This window comes from Melospiza georgiana, chromosome 8 (assembly GCF_028018845.1).
Source record: "Melospiza georgiana isolate bMelGeo1 chromosome 8, bMelGeo1.pri, whole genome shotgun sequence".
In the NCBI taxonomy this organism is placed as follows: domain Eukaryota; kingdom Metazoa; phylum Chordata; class Aves; order Passeriformes; family Passerellidae; genus Melospiza; species Melospiza georgiana.
Window position 1 is genome coordinate 31,767,958 of NC_080437.1, and position 20,745 is coordinate 31,788,702.

At 41.5% G+C, this 20,745-nt stretch overlaps 1 protein-coding gene and 1 non-coding gene across 2 annotated transcripts in view; both read right to left on the reverse strand.

Annotated features, from left to right (window-relative positions):
- Positions 1-1,727: 1,727 nt before the first annotated feature.
- Positions 1,728-20,745, reverse strand: part of EIF3A (eukaryotic translation initiation factor 3 subunit A) — a 28,898-nt gene continuing 9,880 nt past the window's right edge. Inside the window, exons 9-22 of the mRNA XM_058029218.1 lie at positions 19,940-20,038; positions 19,158-19,274; positions 18,595-18,780; positions 16,121-16,468; positions 15,778-15,882; positions 13,918-14,031; positions 13,515-13,637; positions 12,636-12,789; positions 11,526-11,710; positions 9,896-9,984; positions 6,680-7,467; positions 4,856-5,030; positions 4,263-4,432; positions 1,728-2,993 (exon numbers count right to left, since the gene is read on the reverse strand). Coding sequence (XP_057885201.1) covers positions 2,752-2,993; positions 4,263-4,432; positions 4,856-5,030; positions 6,680-7,467; positions 9,896-9,984; positions 11,526-11,710; positions 12,636-12,789; positions 13,515-13,637; positions 13,918-14,031; positions 15,778-15,882; positions 16,121-16,468; positions 18,595-18,780; positions 19,158-19,274; positions 19,940-20,038 — 2,895 coding nt within the window. The 3' untranslated portion in view covers positions 1,728-2,751. The remainder of the gene's footprint in view (positions 2,994-4,262; positions 4,433-4,855; positions 5,031-6,679; positions 7,468-9,895; positions 9,985-11,525; positions 11,711-12,635; positions 12,790-13,514; positions 13,638-13,917; positions 14,032-15,777; positions 15,883-16,120; positions 16,469-18,594; positions 18,781-19,157; positions 19,275-19,939; positions 20,039-20,745) is intronic.
- On the reverse strand, positions 19,454-19,586 carry LOC131086632 (small nucleolar RNA SNORA19). Its single transcript, XR_009114774.1, has one exon. It is a non-coding gene; the product is annotated as a small nucleolar RNA SNORA19 (small nucleolar RNA).

The window sequence follows — 20,745 nt, forward strand, 5'->3', positions numbered from 1 at the left end:
TGCACCCAGCTCAGGATGGAGCCCACCTAACAAAGGGGGCAGCAAACCTGGCTGGGTGTCTGGGCTCAGCACCTGGGCAGGGCTGGGCTGGAACCATCCTCCAGGCCTGGAGCAGCCACAGGATGGCACTGAGGGGGGACCCAGCCCTGGGGACAGGGCTGCTGGCCAGGGGGATGGGCAGGAGCCTGCTGACCTCAGGAGGGAGCAGGGCAGCCAAGCAAGGAGCCCTTGCAGTGCCAGGCTGGGGGCACAAACAGGGAAAAGGTGAGCACGAGGCAGCAGAGCCCAGGCTGTCTGAGCTGGGCACTGAACTGCTCCCAGCCTGCAGAAGGGAAGAGTCCCCCTCAGTTCACCCCATCTTTCCTGTGTGCTCTTTGGGGTTCCACTCCCCCCACACAAGGACTCAGCCAAATTTGAGTTCAGCAGAGGACCAACACAGTGTCCAGGGCTGGAGCACACAGCTGGGAGGAAAGGTTGAAGGGAAAGGGCTTGTTCAGCCTGGAAAAAGGAATTGTTTTAGGGGAGACCTCACAGCAGTCTCCCATTTCCTACTAGGAAGTTATCTGGAAAATTCCAGCTTTTGCACAGTAGCACACAGTGAGCAGAGAGATACAGGGTAGAAGCCAAAAGAGAGAGGTCTAAACTTTTTGAGGGCCACAAAAATGACCAGAGAGCTGGAGCACCTCCCCAGTGAGGAAAGGCTGAGAGCTGAGGTTTTTCAGGTTTTTCAGCCTGGAGAGCAGGCTCCACAGAACCCTAACTGTGGCCTTTGAAGGGGGCCTGCCTGTAAGAAGGATGGGCACAGATTTTTTGGCAGACTTTGTTGTGATAGGAAAAGGGGTAATGGTTTTAAACTGAAGGATGGTTGATTCAGATTAGATACAAGAGGTTTTTTAACAATGAGGGTGGAAAACAGTGGCACAGATTGCCCAGAGACAGGGTGGATGCCCCTTCCCTGGAAACACTGAAGGTCTGAGCAACATGACCTATTGAATATGGCCCTACTCATTGCAGCTGAGGGTTGGACTGGATGTCCTTTGAGCTCCCCTTCCACACCAAACCATTCTGTGACACTGATTTTTCACTCTGGAGCAGGCAAGCACTGGAAGAGGCTTCCCAGAACAGTTGTACAGTCCTCAGCCTCAGAGGTCTTCAAAACCACACTGGACAAACACAGTTGTTAGGACCACAGGCATTTCACAGCCAGCAGTGTCCCCTTTAACAGCATCCAGTGACACAGAATGCAAGGACAGCAGGAGGTGGCTGAAGAACAGCAGCACCTCTACTCCAGATCCAGTAAGCACCATTACTGGGGGGCTGCCAGTCTCTAGTCCCTTCATTTTTGGGACTGTATAAAGAACAAAAAATACTTTTCGGGTTTTTTTTATGCTTAGAAAACACTACTTCTGAAGGAGTCCTGTGATTCAACCAGCAATGACAGGATCCAAAGTCACAAAAATCAAGCCCTGAGAAGATGGCTCTGAGAGTGAGGTTTTCCCAAGAAAACTACTGGCCCTGGATGACCCAGAAGAGGGCAGGAAAAGGACAAGAGGAGTAGTACAACTTCTGTTCACACACCAGGTTTCTCAGGGAGAAACTAGCCCAGGTGTTCTCACCTTCTTCAGCAGGTACAGAACAGGTCTGAGAACAGAAAATGGTTGTTCAATAGCTGTTCTGCATGAACACATGGTGCAGGACTCACCAAAAAGTCAAGACACCGCAGCAGCTAATTCCTTAACTTGTTTATTTATCATTGAAGAAACACACAGCAGCAAGTTCTGTGTTGGCTTCAGTGTGACCAGATTGTTCCTTGTTGTTACTGCACCCCAGCTTTAAAGTCAACACAGCCATTACTACAAATCACTTTTTTGGAAAGGGAAAGAATTGACCCTGAAGACAAAGAATTGGGGGGAAAATTGAACAATTTCTCCAAAACCACACATTTTAAATATGACAATATTTATAAATCCTTGAAAGGCATGAATTATCCAGTAATGGAAAAAGCAGTTGTGATATTGGCAACAGAAAGTACATAGCCATATGCTTACCAAAACACAAATTGTAAAAGCTGCAAGTTTGATTTGTACACTGCAGCAGTGTGTACATTACTGGAACAATGACTGCAAAGTGGCCTCAGAGGCATTATGGATTCAAGTAAATCTACAGAAAATATCCCAGTGTAGCTAATTCACAATGTTTATTGTATTCAATTCAAATTTAAACAACTTACTGAATTTAGATAGTGATAGAATATCTCAGAAACAGCCTGCCCTCAAAAATACCTATGTAAAAGAGGGCTTTTCTACTTTTTGGCTAATTATGCAAATTCTTTTAGCTCTGCTTTTTCAATAATTCCACTGTGTGAACAGAGGCGTTTTCAGATGCGTGTCCTGTGACAATAATACCCCATTCCAAACTAAGAGAGACTAAAAATAAAAAGGGCAGCCTGTTTTTGGTGCAGAAGAGAAGCTGTACTGAAGACAGCTGTTGGGCTTGCTTCTTTTTATTTTAGCAACAAATGACCCATGAAATAAGCATCATTTGAAATCTCAAAACCTGGCATTCAATTTCCAACCTTCTGCTGTGAGTTTTGTGCATGATCAATCTATATGAGTAAGTAATTCATGCTTTCATGTTACCTCAAAACATTGGTTAAAGAATTCCAAATTCAGAATGTTTATAAGCACAAATATAATCTGTGGATTCCATCAAATCAAAGCTAAAACATCGGTTAAACTCTGTGATTCCCACTTAACGTCGTACAGTGGTCCACCCTTCTTCGTCTGTCTCGTTTTTAGTGCGGCGTGCGGGCTCACGCTCCTTCTCTGCTTTCCAGGATCCTTTCTCCTTCTCCCCATCCCTTTCTCTCTCTTTGGAAGCTGCTGGGGGAGCAGAGGTTGGAGGAGCAGCAGGAGCAGGGCCCGAGCGCCGCGGCGGTTCCCGCTCCTCGCCGCGCTCTTCCCTCCTGTCGTCGGCGCGCCGCCACGAGCTCACTGCGGGGAGAAAGGAAAGAACTCAGTCACGCTCCAGCAGCAGCCTGCAAGAGCTCCAACAAACTGCCCCCACCCTGGCAGTGGGATTTACTGATCCTCAGCCCTGACAACAGGGAACACCATCACCATGGCCAAATACACGTTTTGATTTTATAGGAAAGTACAGCAGAACTACTCAAACCTCTTTTCAGGTTTGGGATTGTGGTGAGCAAGCCCAGTGTCATCTTAAAACACAGTAACTGCAGTAAGAATGTTCTACTGCTGTATGTGGCTTTATGGTGTAAAAACATATTCTTATATTAGCAGAATTAAAATCACAAAAGTGCCTCCTTAGAAATGACTGAACCCTGAAAACAGAAAAATCCTGACTCAAAAACATCTGTGGAAAATGTTTAGGTGTTTGCTGTTATTGCAAGACAGGAAATTGCTATTAAGCCTACTGGAATCAGAGGTAAAATGGTACTGAATTACATGACTCCACTGGTAACAGCATCCACCACCCTTTACTGTATGAAAAACTGTTCATTTCCACCAAAAGGATGTGCCACCCCAGCTGTGTGTGAACAAAGCTATGGCAGATGCCAAGAAGTCGAATCCCATTAAAAAAAAATCTCCACACTGAGAACACTCTGCCTTTCTGTCAGCAGCACTCCTGTGTTGCCATGCTCTGTTCCAGCTTGCTCCCAAGGAGCACCCACATTTGGGGCAGAGACAAAATGAGATTCTGAAGGTAAGAATGTCAGAATTGGAAGATGTGGTGGTCCCTCCAGGCTAAATGGATTTGCTGTTAGCGTATTTTTAGAACACAGCAAAAGATTAATAATTATATGAAATTAATACAGGTCTGTCATCAAAATTAATACTATTAATAGTGTAAAACCCTCATTCACAAATATTTCCGTCACATTTTAATGGTTTTAAGGAAAGGGTTTTAAGAAAAGGGTTTTAAGAAATTACTTTCTGGGATGTCTGTCTTGATAATCTGAACACAAGGACTACATACACCCAGAACACAATCCTATGAGAAGCGCGTACTTGAAATGTTATCCTCCTACTGTAGAAGCGAAATGCTACTAAGATGGAAAACAACACAATTAGAAATGGTTAAGATTCCCTGAAGAGCTCCCTATTATGCCAAAGGTGCTGTTTATTATTTTGTTTATGGAAAGGCAGTTTAAAGACAGGCTGAAATCTATCCCCCTGGCAGTGTCAGGAAGGGGGAGGCTCTGTGCAGCATGCAGGACCTTGGGGACACTAAAGGGAACGTACGCTCTTCCCGGTCGGATCGCAGGGGGATCCCTCTCCTGAGGGGCGGCTCCCTGTCGTCACCACGCCGGTCCCTCATGTCACGGCCACCTCTGTCCCACTCCTCACGGCGACTCGAATCTCTCCAGCTGGAAGTTTCCTCAGCTGGCCCTCTCCTCCAACCGCCTTCATCCCTTTGGCCACACAGAACATAAAACAAAACGTTAGGATTTTTATCTTTGCTATGGAAAGGAGCGGTGATAAATCACAACACGGATATTTACAGACCTAGTGGGTGTATATTTAACATACTTCCAAAATTGGTTTTGTTTTCCTGGAGCCTAACATGGAATTCTCTTGATAAAAGGTTAAAAAGAAAAATTTAAAAGCATTTTAAGCATTGTGGAATTCCTCCTGTAAACAGATATCATCCTAAAAATAACAAACCAAAAAGGCCCCAAAATGCCCCTATCCATTTGCTGCCCTAAAGTGCTTAGCTTCACACAAACTAACCCTTGTTCCTTTCACTCAGCAATTCCACGTTATTTCTGTATCAGCAGAGCCCTTTTTTCTTTTGGCAGAAACATTCTAGAAGTACTTAAACAGAGCAGTCAGACCTGGGACGCCTGAAACGATCGTCTCGATCAAAATCTCTCTCCCTGTCGAATTCCCGCTCCTTCTCGCCTTCATCCCGATCTTTGTCTCGATCCCATTCACGGTCTCCCGAAGGTCTGGAGTCTCGGGGAGGGCCCCAGCTGTCCTCACGAGCCTTCTCTCGTTCTCTCCACCCCCCTGGAAGAAAGAAACACAGTCAAAGGAGTTTGTGAGTGACCTCTGATCTCTCTTGTAGACAAAGAACCCTTTACTTCCGTCACAGAAACTGGTTCTTCAAGTTCTGACTCCTGAAGATGCAACTCAAGATGTTTGTAGGAAGCTTGCACATGGGAGGCACAGAGAAAACACTGTGCAAGCAGCTAAATGTAAAGCCAGTAATGCACAGGGCTGCAATTCAGCAGAGCTGGCTGCACCCTGCAGCTTTCAGCCAGAAACCACAAGGGTCTGGTGCAAAACAAGTGCAAGAAGAAGCAGAGGGTGTAGCCCAGACAGCAGATTCCTTTGTGAAAATCCACAAGTGAGGAGATTTTAAGGAAGCAGATTTTTAAAGGACTTACTGCTTTTTAAAGCACTAATTTAAAATGTGACTTTTGTTACCATCCACTTAACACAGTGCACCCTGCACTACTGCTCAGTTATTTATGAATGGGAGTTCTTTATTATGTAGCTTGCTTAGGCTTTAAATAGGAAAAACTGGAGTGCAAGTTTTGATATTTATAGTAAGTATTCTAAAGGTTTGTATTATATGATTAGTGTTTATGAAAGCTGACATGGTGCCTGCCAATACATAAGTGAAAAGAACCAGGAAATCAAAATAATATCTAACATTCAGATGTCATCAACAGTTCTGAAAAAAATCAGAAACAGCTCTAGACACCATCAATGACACTTAAGAACAGAAATAAACAATACAAGAACAGGATAATTCAGATTTTAAGGGACCTCAGAAGGTCATCTAATCCAAGCTCTGCTCTTAACAGGACTCTCAGTAAGAGTTAAAAACAAAAAGGGAATGTTAAAAACTTTATCTCTGCACACACAGGAAGGGCTTATCAAAACCACACCCACTTGAATGAAGTATCAAAATCTTCCTTTAGAAGGAGATTAACTTCAGACATATGGAAGTGCAGGGAAAGAGTCCAAAGTGTGCTAATCTAGTGAGAATGCTCCCAGCAGAGCATTCAACTTGTATATTTTGTTTTTGCACACAGGGAGGTGACCAGTGTTAAGTGTGACCATCACATATCTTCCACGCAAGCAATTTTTTTTTAACTTCAACTAAATGAAAAGGTTTAATTATGGTAAGTGGAGGAGTGTGTAGCCATGATATTTTCTGAAAAATCCGTTCCTTAGAACTTTTTCTCCTGAGAAGCTGAGAAGCCTCAGAGGAAAAGAAAAACAAAAATTATCTGCTGCTGTGGAATGCAACAGGTGCATCTGTGATTGGTCTCATGTGGTTGTTTCTAATTAATGGCCAATCACAGTCAGCTGGCTCAGACTCTCTGTCCGAGACACAAGCTTTTGTTATCATTCTTTCTTTTTCTGTTCTTAGCCAGCCTTCTGATGAAAACCTTTCTTCTATTCTTTTAGTATAGTTTTAATATAATATATATAAAATAATAAATCAGCCTTCTGAAACATGGAGTCAGATCCTTGTTTCTTGCCTCATCCTAAGACCCCTGTGAACACTGTCACAGGAGTGTCCATATAAGCCAAATTAATCCAGATGTTTTCAGAGCTGATTCTCCCACCTCTGGTACCAAGTATGTTACATTCACTATCTGTGAGGATACTCTGGAGGGAGGATTATTGTTTTTAAGTTTTACCTGGTTTACCAAAGGGTCTCCAAGGGCCTGGCCTGGAGTCCTCACCGCCACGCCACGGGCCCCTGTCATCGTCTCTCCTGGAGAGCCTGTCATCGTCCGCGTTGCGCCAGGGCCCCCTGTCCTCATCCCTCCGGGCCATCCTGTCGTCATCCAGCCCGCGCCGGGGCCCTCTGTCATCATCCAGCCCGCGCCGGGGCCCCCTGTCGTCATCTGCAGCCCTCCAGCTGCCCCTGTCATCATCCAGGGCACGCCTGGGGGGCCTGTCCTCATCCAGGGCACGTCTAGGGGGCCTATCATCATCCAGCCCGCGCCGCGGCCCTCTGTCGTCGTCCGCCGCGCGCCAGCTGCCTCTGTCATCGTCCAAGCCGCGCCGGGGGGGCCTGTCGTCATCCAGGGCACGTCTGGGTGGTCTGTCATCATCCAGGACACGTCTGGGGGGCCTGTCATCATCCAGGGCACGTCTGGGGGGCCTGTCATCATCCAGGGCACGTCTGGGACCTCTGTCGTCATCTGCAGCTCGCCAGCTTCCTCTGTCATCATCCAAACCACGGCGGGGCGGCCTGTCCTCGTCCAAGCCACGTCTGGGAGGCCTGTCCTCGTCCCCTTCTCGCCTCGGGGGCCTGTCCTCGTCCCCTTCCCGTCTAGGTGGCCTGTCCTCTGCTGACTCTGGAGGACGCTCCTTGTCATCTGCAGGACCACGCCTGGGCAGATCGTCCCCTCGCCGCGGCAGGTCGTCCCCGCGGCGGAACGGTCGGTCATCGTCTCGCGGATCTCCTCGACGCCAGTCTCTGCAAAACCACAGGGAACGAGTGAGAAGTGGAGGGTGACATCCAGGAAAGCTTTCCATCAACAGCAGCAAACCCCTCAAAGCGATTTCTGACTGCACCCACTTGATGAGTGGCTCCAAACACCAAGTGTGCAGTTTCAAATGCACCTTTTAACGCCCTTCACTGCCACAGGAAAGCGGCAGGTCACTGTCCCTACATCTCAGCAGTTCATCACCTCCTTTCAAACTACAGTTTGGATAGTCCCCTGTTGGTTATCTGCTGCAACACCACAGAGAAGAGGGCTTGCTTCTATACCAAGCCTAATTTGGCAAACTTGACCTAAGTCTGAAAGAATCAATACTAAAAAATCCCACAACCATCAATTCAGTATCCCTCTCTCCAAGCACTTGCCAACCTACACACCATTAAGTCTGCTGTCTACAAGATTTTAAACATATATTTAGACCATAAACCCTGTTTTTGTCACCAAATTAATTTATTTCAGGAAATTAACCTTCCTCAGAAATAAAAGAAAAAAAAAAAAACCAAAAAACCAAGAAGTAGAACATCACAGAAATGTACTGGTACCTGCTTCTTGGCAGAAGAGAAGCTGCACTGGGGTTGAATCTCAGGGATGTAAAAAAAATAAAACCCAAATCAAAACACAACAGAAAGAACACCCCAAGGTTTAGAAATCCACTATGCTACTAAAATGTAAACAAAAAACTAGCAATGACTTGCTACAAAACAGCAGATGTAGGACTTGAAGAGGTGAGAACAAAGAGACAACAGTTTGTGACAACTCAAGAGTCTTGAGAATTTTGAGGAATAGCAAGCCGTGCATTTCCTGGGTTTGGAAGAATAAGGGAGAGTGCAATGGAAGAATAAGGGAGAATGCAATTATCATTGATCTGTGAGGTAAAAACCAAGACATGGAGATTGTTAATTTCCATTTAGACTCAAATTGGATAATCTTCCCCTTTGAAAAATCCGATTATTTTACCATAAAAGACATGTGGAAGAATGGTTATAATGTTGATCAGATGAACAAGTATTTAATTCATTCAGACACTGTCTCAGTGTCTTAGGATTTTAAAATCTAATTTTAAACTATTACTTTTAAACTACCTCGGCTCTTATCCATCTCTTGGAAAGTTGGATGAGAAATGACTAAGACAAGCTGCATCACTCTGTGTGGAAAAAACCAAATCTATTGAAGCATACAAATAAAATTAAACACTTCACAAAATCACAGAATGGTTTGGGTTGGAAGAGACCTTGAAGATCATCTCATTTCACCCCCTGCCATGGGCAGGGACACCTTCCACTGTCCCAGGTTGCTCCAAGCCCTGTCCAACCTGGCCTGGAACATTTCCAAGGATGGGGCACCACAGCTTATGCAATATATTTGTAGTGAAAGGCTTCACCCAGCAGTTTCATCCAATTGTTAGATTCTGCAGTTCATGACAAAGTGGATCACTACCAAGAATGGCAACACAGCTTTTAAGGAAAGATGGAATTCCATTTTGTTTATAGAGATCATGCCCTTCTAAAACATTATAAGAAATTACTAGAGAGAGAAAGAGTCAATAAACTTGCTTCCACTGGAGTCAGAGCAAGCAGTAATGGATTTAAATTGCTGTACTGGAAATTAGGGTTAGACATTTACAAAAATCTATCTACCTGCAAGGCTAATTAAACAATAAAACATACTGCCAATTGGAATCAGCAGTGTTATCTCCATCAGCACAGGCTTTTAAGAACAACTAGATGTGCACCATCAGAAATATTTTTAGCTACAGTTCATCCTGATGTGAAGCAGAAAAACAGACAAATGTTAAAAATCTTGTTTTCTACAACTGTATAAACAGTTTTCATTATTAGTGAACATATCCACAATAAATGTTAACAAGTGTGGATTTTTAAAATATTTTTGAAGTTCAAAGTACATTCATAATATTCTTCCTTCAGAAATCTATTCCTCCCTGTTCAATACAGCTCTTCAGAACTTAGTTTAATTTATGGCATGTGTTTTCTGCTCTGGGAGTTGCACAGTTACTATCAATTTTGTAAATGGAAAATCTCAGAATTTCATCATCCAGGAACACTGTACTTGCTTGTCATTCTCCTCCATTCTGTATTTACAGAACTGACACCAATGTTTGAGTGGGAGAGAAGTTGTTAATTTAAAAAGGAATCCAAGGAAGCAAATTGTTTATCACACACAGAAGGTGTCTGCTTGCCTTCACATATCTAGGAATGTTATCTGAGCATGGTTCCAAGATAAAACCTCTCTCTCATTCCAAGATCCTTACAAAGCAACTTTTTAATAGAAGGTAACTTTCAGAGATGCAGAGGCATGAGATATGACTCAGTTAATGCAGCTTTAGCACCAAAATGGAAACTTCTATTGATCCAATGTAACTGGGGCTTGGTAAGCCCTGATTACCTCTCCACTGGTGCTCGACGCCATTCAGATTCCGGCTCCCCTCCTCTTCTCCAGGAGCTTTCTGACTCCCTGTCACCCCAACGAGATTCCTGCATGCCAAGAGAAATTAGGAACATTCTCTTTGAATGTGTAAAACTAAGATTTTCAATACATAATTCACTCTTGAGCATGTTATGTCATAAAAACTCACTTGCCACACTGCAGAACACAGAACTATTACGAGTTTTGAGTAACTAAAGTGTGGCTTGAACTGACTTTATTGTTTCTGCTGTAGTTCAAACAAACATGTGCCACACACTTCACAGGCAGGGTAGGATATATGCAAATACACTAAAAAGTTTATGAGAAGTGTATGAACAATTGAACAACAGCTACAGTCAGCCACAGCCACTACCTGTTGACACAAAAGAGATATTTTAACAGTTAAACTTTATGAGGTATTAGTGATTCCCACAGGTTGGAAGGCAGAGCAATAATCAATCTGTATTTTTTAAAAACAAGGTGTCTCTCTCCATTGCCAGACAAATCATTTAAATGGATTTTTATGCCTTAATTCCGGAACTAGTTATCCAAACCATCCTAAATACCTGATTTCACATAATCACACAACCTCTTTATAAAAAGGGTATTCCAGTTTTAAACCCCTCTTTGAAAAGTGCTTTTATTTATCAATACAGCTTAACCAAGAACTTGTATATCCACTACTTTGTCTCCTTAAATTCTTTTGAAATTACTCCAAAAACCAACAGTGAGCAAAGAATCCCAAAACTGCAAATGGAATTTCTGGAGTGGTACAGGGATCTCTCTCAGAACCTGAGGCAGCTTTTCCATGTAATCAAGTGCCCAAGACCTCTTATGTGAAAAATACCCATCATGATTATTTACTTGACAGACTGTCAAAACAATTTATACAAGCTGATAACTTATCTTCATAGTGTTCCTCAATGAAATATGTATTAAACAAAGAGAAAGGCTGTGGGGGATGAAATTTAAAACTAGTTCTCTTGAAAGATAAGTTCTAAAAAAGTGGGAGCGTAGAAGGCTTATGGAACTTAGTTGCATTCTTTTAAACCATTAAACATTTCCAAATAATTTTGTTGTTTTATTTCCTGTTGGGTTGGGTAACACATTCTCCCAACCAAAGTTATATTTGTAAAGAGAAAGTTGCACATACATCTTGGGTTTATGTTATTGCATATTTCTTATAAAATACAAAACTATGCTTTTATGTTTAATCTGGGGGGAATTTTCCTTCAATATCCACTTGAATTTCTGACTTTTGCATGAGTTGCTGCACTTGCTTCCAACAGTTTTCCTTCTTTTTGCATTGAAGAAAATTTTGTCCAATATTCATTTTAGTCTTTATTAATTTAGTTTTTAAACAGCTTGGATATCTTAGTTTCAAGGTAATTTCTTTATTTTACTTTATTGCTAAACTAGAGTTTCCAGACCCTGATGGTGAGCTGAAACTAAGTGACAGTAATTTAACTATTAAATTAGCCACTCACATTATAACTTAAGAAATAAATAAATAAACTAACCTATGACTTTGCAATGCTGACACCTTATTTCAAATAAACTACTGAAGAAGGAGCAGTCAGAAAGAAACAAACCTGCAGGAATTACCCACCTTCCTTGAGAATGGGTCATCCAGCCCTCTCCTCTCCTCCTCTCGGCGGCGCTCTCTCTCCTCGATCTCCATTTCTCTCTGCCGTTTTTTCTTCTCCAGCTCCTCCAGTTTCTTGACCCTCTCCTGGTACTCCCGCTGCTCCTGCTCGCGCTTCTCGCGCTCGATGCGCTCCTTCTCCTCGCGCTCTGCACAGTTGGAGACACACAGACAACTTGTTACCCACACAAATTCCATTGCTTTGCTGTACCCACAGAGGGGCTCCACAACACAATCTCTCCCCTTGGAGTCTATAAAAAATAAACACTTAAAAATACAAGCATTTTGTGTGATGTGTTTAGCTAACCACAGAACCTGTTTTCTGCAAGATGTCTAACTCAAAAGCAATAGGAAAAGATACATCCATTAATGAGACATCTTGAACAACTAGTAAGAAAGAAGTTCCAATACCTGTATGTTAATTCAATGTACATACTCTAACTGTAGCAACCAAAACATCAGCAACTACCTCAAACATAGCAGAGAATCCCTCCTTTAGAAAAAGTCAAACAAAAAAAATCAGCTAAGAGTGTCAGAAATTTGATATTCATGGCCGCTTCTGGTTTTGTTTGTTTTTTTAAATACTGCGTTGTGATGAGCTCTGAAGCATAAAATCTTCAACCTCCAACTGACAAATAGGGCAGAAATTCATCCTGCAGTTTGCCAATCACATCTTCTCCTCTAAAGTCCTGAAACAGGCTGTTAGGGCTATCAGACACAACAATTCACAAAGAAGGATGTGAGTAGTTTACAATTTTGGAGCTCTTGATCTGACACCAATGTTCTTTTCTCTTTAAGATGTGCACAAACAAGTGGCCAGAACTCCAACTACAGGCTAAAATCAAAGACTCATTTTTTCATTAGCCTCCCTTACTTTATCTCCTCCTTCACTCATGTCTAGGAGCTACAAAGCTTTACCTTCCTGTCTATGCTGCACAGGTAAGCAAGGAAGGTGCAACAACTGGAATTTGGAAAGACTTTCTCCAAACTCATGAAACAGGAAAACCAGACACTAGCTGTGTTACAAAATGGGAAGGCTCAAGGATGCAAAGGATGAAGGATTCTCCATGCCACCTTTAAGCAGCTGCTCCTCCCGTAGCCTTTGCTCCTCCTCCTCCTTCTCCCTGTAGTAAGTGATGCGTCTCTCCTCTTTGCGCTGCTTCTTGCGTTCCTCCAGACGGTTCCGCCGCTCCTCTGCCAACCGCTCCTGGAACTGCTTCAGTTTATCCTGAAATGCCAACAAACACCTCAGAACACCATACTGTAATGTCTGAGAGCTAGGCAGTTACACAATTGGTAAATAAAGCTACACAGAAACTCAGAACAACTGCAACGTTAATTTTGTTCCATTGAAAAATGAGCTGTTTGGCATGCCAAACTCTTCTGTAGTTGATTTTGTATAAAATATACTCTATCATAGAAGAAAGACACAAACATATCATCATGTACAGTATTAGTCCTGCTTTTTCAGAAAGGAATTGCCTAAATAATAATTTATCTGTACCCAAAATACATTACCCAAAATTTTCCCTATTATTGCAAAGAATCATATGCAGTTACTAATTTATATTAACATAACATCTCTTCTGCTTTTTTTTTTGGTAAAGCCAGTTTTTACTGCCACATAGCCAAATACTCAAAGCTATCAACAGGCAGATACAGCTGCCTGCCTATATGACACCCAGTGATCCCTTACTAATACCTGTAATGAAATAAACAATTCACCCCTCTTTTATTTTCTTTTATTAACTATGCCAGAAACTGCCAAAAACTTTAAATGATACTACCTAGAAACAGGTGCAAGAGATTTAATTTAAAAGTCAAAGCAGAAAAGAAGCAATTCCACAGTTCTGAACCATTTTAAATACTAATTTGTTTCTAGTTTGATGAAGAATCAGTTTTAGCTCCTCACTTTAGGGGTGTACTTTGTTAGTAATGCCACATCTCATGTACCTCATAAACTGTTCGTCGTGATGCCTTAAGCCTGGCTTCAAATAAATCTCTATCCTCCAACATCCTGGAGAGTCTGCTCTTGTGCTCAAGGGCTTTCTCACGCTCCAGCTGCAGGGTGGTGATCTGAAAACAGAAAATATACAAAGTATAACTTCACTATACATTTGGATTCAATCTACCCCAGCCACTAGAAGGTGAAATTTTCTCTTCCTCATTCAAAGCAAAGACAGAAGAAATTGCTGTCCACTAAAACAGTGAAATCACAAAGCTAGCAATTTGTGAATTTGTGTAAAGACTTCAATCTTTCTTTTTTGGAAAAAGCTGGGAAAAAGAAAACAGTGCAAATCCCACTATTTTTCATGCATTGCTAATGCACTTTATCAACTGAACAAAAAATTCTTACCCTTTCTTCTTCCTGTTGCTCCCACAGCTCCATATCATGCACTCTTTGTTCCTCATAGGCAGTCTTTATTAATGGAATTTCTTCCAAGCGCTTCGCTCTCTCAAAGTAGTCAATCTGAATAAAAATAACACACCTTTAGTGTGAGATAATGCACACATAAACCCCTGATTTCTGGAGACTTCTCCAATATAGCTGATATGTTATGGCAAAATAGCAAAAACCACACTGGACCATCTAAGGTCAGCCTAACCAAGAACCTGCCTCTACCACTGCAACTAAGTGTACTCCCAGGCAAGGATGCAGGAATGGAGACAGGCACATCAAATTCTCTCTCAGCATCATCCATTTTCAGCTCCCAGCATTTCCTGTGTTGAAAGTATTTTTATATTTTAAACAGTGGGTTTCATCTCTTGTCCAGAGCTCAAAGCTTTTCATATACAACAATGTACTTTGGAAAGAACTCCTGCATGCCTGTGGCTCACAGCATGAAGATCAAACTTCTACCTACAAACAGCTCTGAACACAGCTCCTGCTGGCTTCATTTGATGCTTCTCACTCCACTACCTGTTGCAGGCAGTGCAAGAACAATTGCTCCCACCAGCAGCTCTTACAACAGGTACACTCTTACAGACTGGCACCACATCCTCTCTTTAGAAATCTGACAGAGGGGAACTATTTTACACAGACAATATCCCCACAGAAGTAAATCTGCATCATTGATAATTCTTGTTGGCCTACTGACAAACTTTCAGTTCAGCCACATCCTTTTAGACAAAGAGACCAGAACTGCAGACAGTGCTCAAAATGCAGAGGCACCAAGTTCTCACTGCTGGCAAAGAATGTTAAGTTTGAAGTCCATCATTTAATATGCAAAGCCAAAGGGAGAGGGATTCTTTCCCTAGCTTTCCCTCTATGAATTTTTTTAATCTATCTAACCAGAACCATAATTCAAAGACTTCCTTTTGTCACACTACTAAGTTGGGTTTCTTTGTGAAGAGCTTTGGAAAAAGCTTTTTTTTGAAATCCAACTTAGTTGCACCCATCAGATCAGCCTCGGTCATGTTTGCCTTGACAGCTTCAGAGAACTCTAAGAGGAAGCCCTTGCTAACATTCCTTTCATAGAAGCTGTGCTGACTTTCCCAGGTAGATCACATTCACTCAGGTGACTACTAATTCTACTGGTAATGTATTTTCTGCTCCTCTGTCCAGTGTAAGCAACAGCTCTACAGGCCTGCAGTGTCCAAGATCCTCACTGGAACCTTTTTAACTAACCTGCCACTTTCTACTTGCCATTTTACTTTAAACCAGTTTTAAGTGACCCAAGTCACCAACTGTACCACAGAACCCCTGTTTCATTCCTGAATAGAGCAGGAAGCCCTGGCTGAGTCTCACCTTGCCCAGGTGATGTGTTTCTATTTATTACTACACATTTCTCACACTTTTATAGCTACCCACGTTTCAGACAGATCCTTTTCTGCCATATAGGAGGGCTCTAGCAGTGGAGTTTCCTCTCTTTTAGTGAGGACTAACATCATTCATTAATTTTGTTTCTCCGTCATGGGCTCCCCTTCTCTGAACATTTAACCTGTTCTGAACATTTTTTAATTACAAGTCTTCCCAACTGAGACTCAGTTCACATCCAGTTTAAGGATCCTTGTTTAAATTAACTCCATTAATCAGAACAGTAAATTTTGCACCAAAATCAGAGACCCAATTGGTATATAACACATTTACCTTTCTTGAGTTTCAAACATTTCCAACACCAGTATTATATATGTGTGTGTATGCACATATATGTATCAACACAGATCACATTCACTAAAAAACTGTATGGACATTTTTACCCTTCCTACTTTGTACCTTTTTCTCCTGATTCTTCAGTCGTTCCTGAAGTTCCTTCTTTTCTTTTTCCAGCTGTTCCACTTGTTTAGCCATAATAAAGTCAGGATCCAATTCTTCAAGATCCTACAACCAAGTAAAGTTATCAATACAAAAAGGAGACAAAACTCCCACAAAAGGTGGTCTTTATTCCCTCAAGTAAAAATGGTCCTATCCAAACCCAGAACTAAACTTTACTTAATTGTCTCATTTTTAGGAGAGACTGTAAGACTAGTTGCAGTACAAACCTATGAAACTCAGGTAGCCCAGCAATGTAACACTGAAATAACAAAATAACTCCCCACTGCAACAATAAATCCCCTACCTCAATATCAATATCTTTAAACGCTTTGGCTCCCAGTTCAGTCTTCTTGATCTGCTCCAAGCGCTCCCGAACAGTTTTCTTTTTGATCTGCTCATGCTCCTGCAGGATCCTCTCCTTCTCCCTCTCCTTTGCCTCCTGGCGCAGCCTCTCCTCCTCAGCTTTCCTCACTTTCTGCAGTTCTGCTTCCCTTTGTTCCAGCTCCTCCTTTTCTCTCTGGATGTTCAAACTTTCCAGGCGCTCCTTCCTCTCCTCTATGGTCTGACGGCGTGCGAGGATACGCTGGTGCTCCTTCCTGGAGTTCTTCAGGAAGGCAGTGACTGCCAGCTGATGCTGCTCTTCCTTCTCTTGCTGGATTGAAATTGAGAATGAGACAATGATGTAAACAGTCCTTCTTTGAAAAGGCAGTAAGCAAAGCAAGTGCTTCTCAAGGAAAAACGCAAAGTTAATTCTATTCTCCCCAACTTGCCAACTGAATGGAAGTACAGCTGTGGTGGCAAATCTAAGCAATCACTCATCCAAGTGGCATCCCAGGCAGTGCCAACTGCCCAGAACCATGTGCACATGGAGAAAGTTGTCTGTAAAACACAATATTCTGCAACATGGTTTGGGTATCACAATTTTTTCTGTCCAAAAATACTGTACACCCAGATGTTATTGATACTGAAATCTCTGACTGGAATGGGTGTGTGTGGGCCAATCTTGTTTGTCTCTATGTTTACAAACATATCACCACGTGTACTGTATATTTCACCAAAGCTGTTCTTTTCAATTTTGTTATTTTCCAAACACACCAATAGAAGAAAAATGTATCCTAATTAACACAAAACGCTATCAGTGAGATGATTAAAAATCAAGTCAATGACTTAAACATTATATTTAAAAGCATTTTCATTACCTTATAAAAACCACTAGGCTACTAGACACTAGAACACAGACTGCTGTATAAGCAGCCTTCCCACCCCCAGCACTGCCCAGAGCACCCCACAGTTCTTGGTGGACATTCATGCTGTACACACAAGGAGGTGTCACTGTGCCAGCTCAGGGAGCTGCCCATTTCCATGAGTCCAGCCAAGCACTGCAACCCAAATCAGCTCCCCCAGCCATGCTACTCCTGAAATGTGAGCACACACAGGGTATTTTTAGTAACCTGTCACTTCTAGGGCACTCAGCAAAAACACTGAAACATCCATACTTTGCTGCAGATTTGCACACATTCAAAGCTAATTGGAGGGGCCAGAAACACCAAAGTAAAAAGCTTTAGACAAATTTAATGGCTCTGTGAATTATTAGAAATGTGACGAATTAAAAGCTTTTAAGCAACTGACAAAAATGGAAGGTTTTGACCTGAATAGGGAAGGAAAAAAAGGATATCAACTTGTTCTGTAGCTTCTCTAACATCACAGATTGATATTAACCTTGATACTGTTCTCCAATTTTACAAGTGTAATGACCACTAATGAGTTAAATGAGGAGGATTTATGTTTAATTCAGCTACTAACTGTACTTACATGTCAAGTCCAAGACTAATTGCCATTTCTATCCACAAATGTGTAGTTAAAGCATGTTTTTTCTTTCAAAATAAAAATCTAATACCCATCACAAATCAAATATTTTTAAGGGAAAACCTATATAAAAATATTTTTATCTTAAACACTATAAAATCACTAATGTATGTTCAAGCTAACATAATAAAGTGAGCATTGGGTGCCATGATACAGTTCTATGTTCTGCATTTAGATTTTAAGAATATCACTTAGTATTTCAATCTGTAGAGAATCTAACATAGACATGTTGCTATAAGCCTTTTTTCCCTATGGAACAAATATCTAATTTGTCAGCTATGAAATCTTTCATAAACCTGAAACAAATGAAAAAATTACCACTGCTCTAGTAAAAGAAGTGAAGGTTTAATTTGCCACGACCAAAGCATGTTGGAAATCTGAGACTGATTTACACCTTGCTGCTACAGAGCACTGGAAAACCTGAAATGTGAGTTTGACCTTGAAGCCAAGAGTCCCAGGGAGGAGGAAACGAAGTGACAAAGACAGGTCAGTTCTTGAGCTGTGGGATGTTTGGTTCTATAAAGCTGCATTCCAGGTTTTTCACAACAACAGTTTCTCCAGGAAGAATAAATGAAGCAGGCTCTTGGATTTCCAAAAATGTATGCAAAACTTTAAACAAATCCTAGTTCTGTAGGCTCACATATTATCAGTTATTATTTGTTATATTCTAAACCAGGTATTTGCAAGACTGGAAATTTTAAACTCAGGCCTCTTGTGTACATTTCGTCATATTTTGGTTATGACCAGAAACAACTAGCTGAGTGCTTTTAAGAATGACTTCTTTAAAAGCACAAAAAACTGATTAGCACTAAGCTGAAAAAAAGGAAAGTAAAATGTATGTCTAATCTGAGAAAACACATTCATTAAAATATAAGCTTTGTCAACACTCTCCTAAGACTTTAAACCACTTACCATTAAGTGAGGAGGCTTAATGACTGCAAGAGCCTTAGCCAGAGCTGAGGACATGGCAGTCAGCTGGTTTCTGATCTGCTCAGAAGGCATGCTCTGCAGCTGAGGGCCCAGGGGAGCATCCTCTCTAGTACAATAATTCAAATCTGAACCAAAACTCAGTGTCCGGGTTGTGTGATCAAGGCGAACCTTTGCAAAAATAGAAAAACAGGAAGAGAAAGGATTGTTTTTTATTGAACAATTTCTCTGTTGTTCTGCTTATGATCTCCACGAGTCAACAGAAGCTCTAAGCAGAAATAACTTTAAAAAAATGTTGCTATACCACTCAAATTAGTAGGAGAAAAATAGCAATGTCAATGAAGGTTTATTTCTATGGTTTAGAAAAAAAAACCCCAAACAACAGAACCAAAATCACTGGAAGAGGCTGAACTTTCAATTATTCAATGAAGTTAGCACTGAAAGCCAAATCACTCTTGTCTCTTCCTCCAAATTGTCAAGCAGTTCCTTTTTATCACATGCAATACACATGACCCCAGACATGACACAAAGTCTTTCACAGCCCTCACCTGTAGGTCACAATGCCTGGCTGCATCCACGATGCAGCGCTCCAGCTGGAAGGCATCCACAAAGGGAACCAGGGTGCACAGCCGAGCAAACTCAATGCTTTGATAAATCTGGGCCACCTGAATGTGAACAGAAACATCAGTATTTTTCCTCAATAAAAAGAAATCAGAAGTAAAAGTTGTTGTACAGGCCTTAATTGTCAACAAATGAATGTATACACATGAATGTAGTTGCAAATACTGTTTGAGGATTCTATTTCTGTACTGTATTCAGATTAAACACCATTCCTGAATGGCTGCTTTGTATGAAGGAGACTGGCAGCAGTAACTACATCCAGCTATGCTGCTAATTAGCCTTCAACTATTTCTTTAGCACACCAGAAATAACACTGCTCATCACTGGTAAAGAAGGCAGGTCAATGAAATGTGCATTTTATAAAAATAAACCTTAAGATACAAATGCAATTTAAAAAAAAAGAAACTAAAAACCAAAGTGAAAGACTTCCCTCCCTGACATTACTCCAAAGAGAAGTAATGAAGAAAATCTAGAGAGGATTACTACACCACTGTACCCCACTATCAAGTATAGCTACTATAGCTGTATTTAAATTATGCATGAACTGAAGATATGGGTTATATATCATAAAAATGTGTTTGAAAGTCAAACAGTCTTCTATTTGAAAGAAAGAAAAATTATTTCGGCATTAAAGTTTCCAACCTAATCTTCCTCCAAAGCAAATTCTAACTTATGTATACTTAGGAACATACACTATCTTTACTCATACCTGCTGCAGAAGGCGAAGGATGGTGTTGTTTTGCAGGTGAGGAATGTACAGCTGCAGCTCAGGTTCCTTCTCAGCTTGGTCCTTCACCCAGTTCAGAACCTATCAAAAGCCTGAAAAGTTACTCTATCTGCATTGACCTGTACAAACTTCACCATTAAAGTTACATTTCTGGTTTACACTCTTAAAACAAGAGCACTTCTGTCCAGATACTGTTTTACTGAAGTGCATCCTTTGATCAGAACACTTACAGTTACAAAGGAGAGCTGACAGTTTTTGTATGAAGGCGACTGACAGTACTGGCAACATTTACCACACTGCTAATTTACCTTCAAGTTCTTTTTAGCACCTCAAATATCTTTGTTCCCACTATCAAAGAAAAAGAACATGATGTGCTTCATCAGCTGCAGAATTTACACTAATCTAATCAACAGCTCTCACATTATTCTACCTCCCAACACTCTACCTTTTAATAGTAAAACCAGTCATTGGTTCATCTTTCCACTTAGCATACAACCCACTTGCCAGCATGAGCCCACATGTGCACACAGTATTCCTATTTTGCACCTTTAAACAAAATTAACTCAGTATCATCTCCACCAACAAAACCTTCTGACACATTCCCAAAACTCTGCACTTTTATGGAGCCCTCTGAATAGCACCCAAAAGACCTGAGTGAATTTTCATTCGATTTCAGTGACCTGTGCACATGTCATGGTGATGGAATGTCACCAAATAAGGCTACTACTGAAAAATCAGGCAACAGAAAAAGCTGGTTGATATTTACCACAAATCAATATTGAAATAAC